Below are 7605 nucleotides of genomic sequence, written 5' to 3' on the forward strand. Positions count from 1 at the left end.
TGATGGGTCGGGGTTGAAATGGTCATTTCACTCTAAATAAGGATTAAGGATCATGGTTTAAGACCCAATTGCTAATTGGGTAATATTTTCAGGGAGTTGTTAGAGCAGCAACTAAGGATTTTTACAGTGGGCTTCAACATTCAAGGTGAGTTACCTTCCAGTAAAAATGGGTCGAAGGCACCAATGTCGGCCCACTAGTAGTTGATTATAGTAGAGATGATTGTCTTTGTGATAATTGTCTTGTATGTTACTATTTGATATGTTTTATGTGCTAATATGCTATGATATAATAATTCTAAGGTATAAAAAATGATTATAACATATTAAAAAAAAATTATAAAAAGATTGGGCAAATATGATATTTTAAATGTATATGAAGAATAAATATAATATTGAAAAATTAAACTAAACAAATATGATATTTTAAAATTTAAGAAGGATATATATAAACTTTTCTTTAAAAATTAAAACCTGTCATAATCTTTTTTAAATTTAAAGATTACAAAAAGGACCATTTTAAGGTTTTGTAATTTAGATTCATTTTTCTTTTCCAACTCGACAAGATAGCATAAACGACTGCATGTCACCCGTCCAATGTTGGTCAAAGCATGGCATTGACTTTTTAACCAAAACAAAGAGAAGGAGGGATTATAGAAAAGAAAACCCGCCTTTTGGTTTTGGCTCTCAGTCGCTGGATCTTCTTCATAATCGATAACCCGTTGATCGAGTGCTTGCAGATCGTTACGCAGGTACTCTCGTCCTCTTATATCTAAATGATTCATTTTGTTTCTTTATGCTCAAAACCAGAGATTTGGATATGATAAGGGGAATATAAGTTAGGGTTTTGTTTCTTCGTCGTATAAAAAATAACAACTATATCGAAAACGAATTGCATTTATAGTTTTTCAGATCTGTTCGTAATTGTTGATATCATTTATTCTGTAACTGCCAGTGTTGTTGCAGCGGTTGAGTCCAGGCGTTTCGATTAATGAGATAAAAGCTTAATTCCATGATAATTAGAACATTTACTGTTGATGCACAATAACAATTGGCGCTAAATTCGCGCATGAAATATTGTGAATCCATGATACATAATTTCAAATCAACCGCTATTCATTAATATTGTTGAAATCATCGAGTTAAGCATTTCAATTGATAAACTAATTAATTCATGCTAAAACGGGGATTTCATGGTCTGTTAATGGTGATTTGGGAGATACGAAATGTATGATTTCTGCCATATACAGATTCGGAAATGGAATCAGATACAGAACATAATCATAATGGCAGTAGCATGATGATCGAGCAGGATCTTCCACTTCCACATAGCAAGCAGATTGATCCATCAAAAGCTCGCTTTCCATACTGCATAGTATGGACACCACTCCCTGTTATTTCATGGCTCCTTCCTTTTGTTGGTCATGTTGGGATAGGCAAAGAGGATGGAGTCATCCTCGATTTTGCAGGTCCTAATTTCATCTGTGTAGATAACTTTGCATTTGGAGCTGTGTCTCGATATGTCCAAATCAACAAAGATAAGGCAATACATATTCTTCAGCTTTGATTCTTTCCAAGTCATTCATGCTTTCATTCATCTTAGTTACTAATTTACAATCATGCCCTTGTAACTAACAGTGCTCCATGACTCCCAATCCTTCAACATCAACCATGTTCAGAACTGAAGAAGAGTATAGACTAGTAGAATCAGGAAGAAACCAATACAACACATGTGGATGGGATGATGCCTTGAGAAAAAGCACACAAGAATACCAACATAAAACCTACAACATCTTTACTTGCAACTGTCACTCATTTGTGGCCAATAATCTAAATCGGTTGGAGTTCCAGGGTGGCAGGTGGAATGTGGTAAACTTGGCTGTATTGATCCTGTTGAAAGGTCAATGGGTGGATACAAAATCCATGGTTCGATCTTGTCTTCCATTCGTGTTCTTTTTCTTCATTGGAATCACCTTTGGAGGCGTAAGTTTTCTAACATTTTTGTCATGTTTTGCGTTTCTTGTTGTTGGATGGTTTCTTTGTGGTAGTTACTGTTTCAAAAGCTTCATACAACTCTAGTGAATTTTCATGTGGATCTTTTTACACATCTTAGTATTTGTTACATTTTTGGGATCGATAATTCTTGTATATAACAATTGGCTTTGATCACACAATTTTCATTCAATTATATATCACCATCAACTCAACTGCACAGAAACTTGAAATGAATGTTTACAACTTTAAAACGCCCATGATCTTTACTAACTTATTGGAATCAGAATTTCTAATCTATGATTAATTTGAATAAAAAGTAAAAACCCTGTAAAGAAACTGAAACTAGTCTAAATCTCCTTCCTTGCCTAAATAACAATTAGTGTTAATTAGTTTTTACCCATTTGTTTTGGGCGTTTAGGTTATACCATGTTAACCTTGACCCATTGAAGTTGGAGTACAAACAGCTTCAACTGACAAGCGTTTCAATATGTTTGGACACGGGTCTTGACCAAAGTTGGTGTTTGATATAGCAACTGCACATCTATCTTCTCCTATGCACCTCTGTAGAGTGTAGAACATAAATAAATTCCATTAGCCCCTGTATAGTACAACCATCTATGCATGTAGTACAAGCCAACAAAATAGATTAGTAGTACATACCTTGCTAATGACATCCAACGATGTAGGAGCATGACAAGTTCCTTGTTGGAATGAGCCACATGATCCAACAGGAGTTCCAAAGCTTGCAAATTTAATCGAAGAGATTGACAAGCCAGGACTACATTGAAGATGAATCCTTGGACTATGAAATACTTGTGTTTGCCCATAGGTTTCATTACGCCAATTTTTAATGTTGGGGTGATATTCGACCACGTCAGCACACACACTTGTCATTGATCTTTTTGCTAGTAAAATCCCCGTGGGATCACCTCCGAGTTCTTCAAAAAGCACCAATAGATTGCCGGTTGGTTTTAACCATGACCTAGGTACATGGTACCTACATCATTACACAACCGTAGTACCAACTTTAGTATCTTTAAACTTATGTTATTGAAGTTTGATATCAGAGCATAAGCTTAAGCGAATTAGATGATGATTTGTGAGTCTGTATGTATGTACCATCGTTGGGTTGGTCGACCACAGCCAACTTGACACTTAATAGGGCGATAAGATCCGGTGTAATGACACTGTTGGCAATTACCGGTGGCATAAGCGGTCCAATATCGTCCGATGCTTTGACCATTGATCCACACTTGACCCTTCCCCATGCTACTCATATCCAGGGCCAATGGTTCTTCACCATCTGGCTCATTGAAGTAAGCCTGAAAACATTCAATACAATACTGTTAGATCGAGTACCAACCTCACTTCACCGGTTCGGGTTTAGGTTCATTTTCATCGTACCTTGTGCCACGTCAGCGGTTGGTTGTTTTGGGTGATGAGTGAACCCTGCACCCATTCAACCGAAGAAGGCATACGGGTGGTGGAGACAACATTCATGGCTTCACCCTTCAAACCAATCCGGTAAGACCATTTTGTATGGGTCAAGTCCAGTTTCCCGTGGTCAAGACCGTATAGAACCACCGGACCTAGGACTCCAGTCTCCCAACTTTCATAATGCCCCCCAATATTCTTTCAAAAACAAAATATTCATGTTAGGTTGGAGTTTGGAATTATCACGATAAAGAGACACAAGAAGAAACAAACCGATAGTCCCATGGCAACACTAAGCAACGCGATTTTGTTCCTTCCGGAAAGGAGTCTGATCTTCGCCCTGTAACTGATTCTCCTATCTTCACGTGTTCCAAAAATCGAACCAGAAAGTTTTCCGTTTATGAAAACATGAAGAGCATGCCCGCTTGACTCTACCAACAGTCTCGGATGCTCCCCGTTATACAAGAATGACTCAGTAGGCGCAACATCAATACTGTAAGTGTAAAGTTAAAAAGTTTAAGTCATCAACACCCTACTGTCTCTTTGCAAAATATTTATATAAAAAAAAATAATAATAATAAATACACAGACGACTTACGTGGTTGTATACCATAGATAATCACTAGAATCTCTAGTGACATTTACTTGGTCCAAAAGACTAAACGAAGTGAAAGCAGAGTCCACGTCACTAGTCGTTAAATCTTCACTAAATGTCTCCCATGAAAACATCTGGGAATTCGCACGTAACATCGTTAATCGTGTCGATTGAACTCCAATCTGCAAAATTCCATACACATTACATTAAAAACGAAACATTCCAAGATGAAGATGTCCTGCATAAGTGGCCTAGTGATAAGAATATAGGAAGAGGTCTCATGTTAAAAACATAAACATGCCAAGATTAGTGAAAGAGTAAATGTGTAACATACTTACTTTGGCGGTATTAAAGACCATATTGAGACAATCAGGAAGAATACTGATGGACCATGCAGGTAGGTTATGATGCCTCTGATTGAACATTACTCGTGAACCGTTATTTGTGTCATAGTTTGACAGAAAAGCCGAACAGCGTCCTAATTTCGAATAGAATACATGTGCCTGAAAATTGGTAAATCATTTATTACAGAATTTTCAATTTCCTTGTATTTTTGTCTAAAGAAATTTAAGCTTGAGATAAGATAAGAACCTACCTGTTGACGGGGTCCTAAAGAGACGATAATTGGATCGGAAGCAACTAAACCCGGTTCACATTGCTTGATTGCTTTGTGAAGCTCCGCCAAATGCCCATATTTTGGTTGTCTAATCAACCCTATAAACAAAGATTCATACTCAAAACAGTTTGACTTTTAAGCTCAAAAATGACATATGGCTACAATAGTAAAAAAAAAAATATTGATATAATACCATATTCATCAATGGGAGCATCGTAATCATAACTAGTAGTGACAAAAGGACCTCCAGCAGTGCGACCAAAGTTGGTACCTCCATGATACTGTATTCAGGTATTTTATTTTAGACAAAAGATTTGAAATTTACAGAATGATCAAACTCAAACTCTGAAATTATAAGAAAAGACAAACCATGTAGTAATTAACAAACGATCCTCCCTTTTGTATGAATCGTGCAACAGCAAATGCGATATCTTGAACAGGCCTCCTATAACTTGGGCCACCAAATTCTGTAAACCTGTAACAAAATGTTTACTTTGATTATGTAACGTTTTATTATTTTATAAAAGATAAAAATCTGATTAAATGAATGATTGGGTAAAGTTATCACATACCATCCGGTCCATGCCTCTGTCCAAATTTTGGGTTTGTAAGGCTTGTTGGGGGTAAAAGCGTCGCAATAGAAACCATTACATGTGTTTATCTGTCCAAACAGTTAAAATTGATAAGTTTTTTAAAAAAAAGGTTAGTGTATACGGGTCGGGTCAGATGGAGCTTACAATAGGATCTGGAGCATCATCTTGTTTACACATGGTCCAAGGGACACCTGTACGTAATCCAACGGCCATTTCTGCAGCCCAGGTTATGTAGTTATGTCCAAATGCACCATATCGCGTGTCTAGAGACCCGTACTCATTCTCAATCTGTAATGTAAATAATCAATGGAAATCCATGGTCGTGTTTGCCTTTACTTGCTTGTACATTGTGTTGCAAAAAGTGTACCACAACACAAAACCTCATATCTACAACTTTTACTACATAAAATACAATGTGTGTATATTGGAGACTAGAAATAACTAAAAACAAAATTTGTTTAAAATTACGAATTTACCTGTGAGAGTATAATTGGGCCTCCTTGAGATTCATACAAGTTTTCACTTTTCATCAACTTCACAATTTTCTCAGTGAACCTCTTCATTGCCCACTGCAAATATTCAAATAAAATTAAAATTTTATTTATATATCATAACACAATAAAAAGATATGAAATATTCATTTACCATTTTACCTTAAATGGCTCATTATCTGTTCTGAAACTAATACCAGGAATATACTTTAGCCAAACTGGGAGTCCTCTGCACAAATTATGACTTGTTTTGGTTAAGAAAAAATAAAAGAAAATTATTGTGAATTATGAATCTTATTTTTTTAAAGAAAAATAATCGAAAAATACCCAAAATTCCATTCAGCACAGACGTAAGGCCCAATTCTGAGATGAGCATAAAGGCCTGCGTTTTGCACTGTCTTTAAGAACCTCACTAAATCGTATCTTCCTTCGAAATCATACTGATTTTTTTTTTCATCACAAAATAAAATATAAATCACGTCACAAATGGTAAATAAGTATCAGTCACCAGTCCTCTTCTAAGAATACATAAGTAAATCACATTCCACGATTATCACTATAAACGCTACAAGTTTTTATTGATATAGAAATTACTTTTTAAACGACAAATATAATTATAATAATGCATAAACTTTATTAGCATTGAATGGTAAACATATAAGTAGAAGATTTAAAGACTAATTAAGTACCAAGTTAAATCAGATATATCACATGATATAATCACATTTGGAAAGTATGGTAGTTGTGTGACAAAAAGCATGGGGTAAGTTAGATGGGAATGGTCCCTTTCATTCATACACGAAATATGCGTTTTTAATTATTCAAACTTGGTATCTTTAAACTATTATTAAAATAGTTGTATTAACTAAAAAAGAAACTCAAATCGTATTTCTATTGGATTCTAGCTTTAAAAGAATTATTTTAATTGGAAAAATCTAAAAAAAACAATGTATCCGATTTTGATTCCTAAAATACATGCGTTCAAAATTTCAAATCAATGCAATATTGGACTACAAATAATTTGAATTTGGTATAAATTTTTTTTAAGAGGAAAGGAAAGGAAGAGAGAAATTATGATTACAACGCCAGGAGCAGGCTCATGAACATTCCAAAACACGTAAGTTTCGATTACATCCAATCCTCCATCTTTAGCCTTCATTATAATATCTTCCCACATCTGCGAATCAAAAACACAAACAAATCGAATCTCATCAAAATTCATAACGAAATCGAATCAAAATTAGGACTAATTTGAGATTACAACACCTCAGGAGTACTTCTGGGATAATGTATCGAACCAGATATCAATATTCTTCTTCGACCATTGATAACAATGGCTTTTCCATCATACGTCACGACGCACTGGATGCATTGGCAACTTAATTGAACAGCAATCAGAAAGAATAAAATCCTTCTCGAAATCGATGAGGTTTCCATGATATGATTTTGATTTTAGAGTGAAATTGAAAGCAGAATTGTGTATATGAAAAATGAGATGCAGAGTAGAGTGGTTGGGGGAGTGCAAGAGTGAGTGGGGATGAGAATGGAAGCAGAAAAGGGGGGGAAATAAATATTGGATGGGGAGCAATCTTCTTGCTGCTGAGACGTATACTTATATACTTATACTATATATATAATCACACTCACACATAGTAAGCGTGAATGTGTACGTGTTTTTATTTTATAATAATCGGATTATTTGTAGTTTTGTTTGTTGTAGATAAAGTAACAAACTATAGACTAAATTTATATTTTTGGTCTCTAAGTTTGTGCAAAATTGAAGTTTTGATCCTAAATAGTTTCATCTTGCAATTTGATGACTGTTTCCGGTTGTTGTGACAATTTGGTCCATGAGTTTGTTCAAAAACTGCAGTTTTTGTGACT

General features: G+C 35.2%; 2 protein-coding genes across 2 annotated transcripts; one reads left to right on the plus strand and one right to left on the minus strand.

Annotated features, from left to right (window-relative positions):
- The first annotated feature begins 596 nt into the window (after positions 1–596).
- RTH (RTE1-homolog) lies at positions 597–2199 on the plus strand. Its single transcript, XM_078980490.1, has 3 exons — positions 597–749; positions 1248–1540; positions 1636–2199. The coding sequence occupies exons 2-3, from the start codon at positions 1256–1258 to the stop codon at positions 2074–2076; spliced, it is 726 nt and encodes a 241-aa protein (XP_078836616.1). The 5' UTR covers positions 597–749; positions 1248–1255; the 3' UTR covers positions 2077–2199.
- Positions 2164–7308, minus strand: LOC145031851 (beta-galactosidase 3-like). The gene is made up of 17 exons (XM_078980489.1): positions 6988–7308; positions 6803–6898; positions 6049–6161; positions 5884–5950; positions 5707–5799; positions 5375–5518; positions 5210–5298; positions 5007–5112; positions 4831–4918; positions 4617–4735; positions 4360–4524; positions 4025–4203; positions 3700–3919; positions 3397–3624; positions 3112–3314; positions 2653–2989; positions 2164–2553 (listed from the first exon to the last, which is right to left on the minus strand). Exons 1-17 carry the CDS (start codon positions 7156–7158, stop codon positions 2422–2424), a joined length of 2550 nt encoding a protein of 849 aa, XP_078836615.1. The 5' UTR covers positions 7159–7308; the 3' UTR covers positions 2164–2421.
- Positions 7309–7605: the final 297 nt, after the last annotated feature.

This window comes from Lactuca saligna, chromosome 2, assembly GCF_052625555.1.
Source record: "Lactuca saligna cultivar CGN05327 chromosome 2, ASM5262555v1, whole genome shotgun sequence".
Classification (NCBI taxonomy): Eukaryota; Viridiplantae; Streptophyta; class Magnoliopsida; order Asterales; family Asteraceae; genus Lactuca; species Lactuca saligna.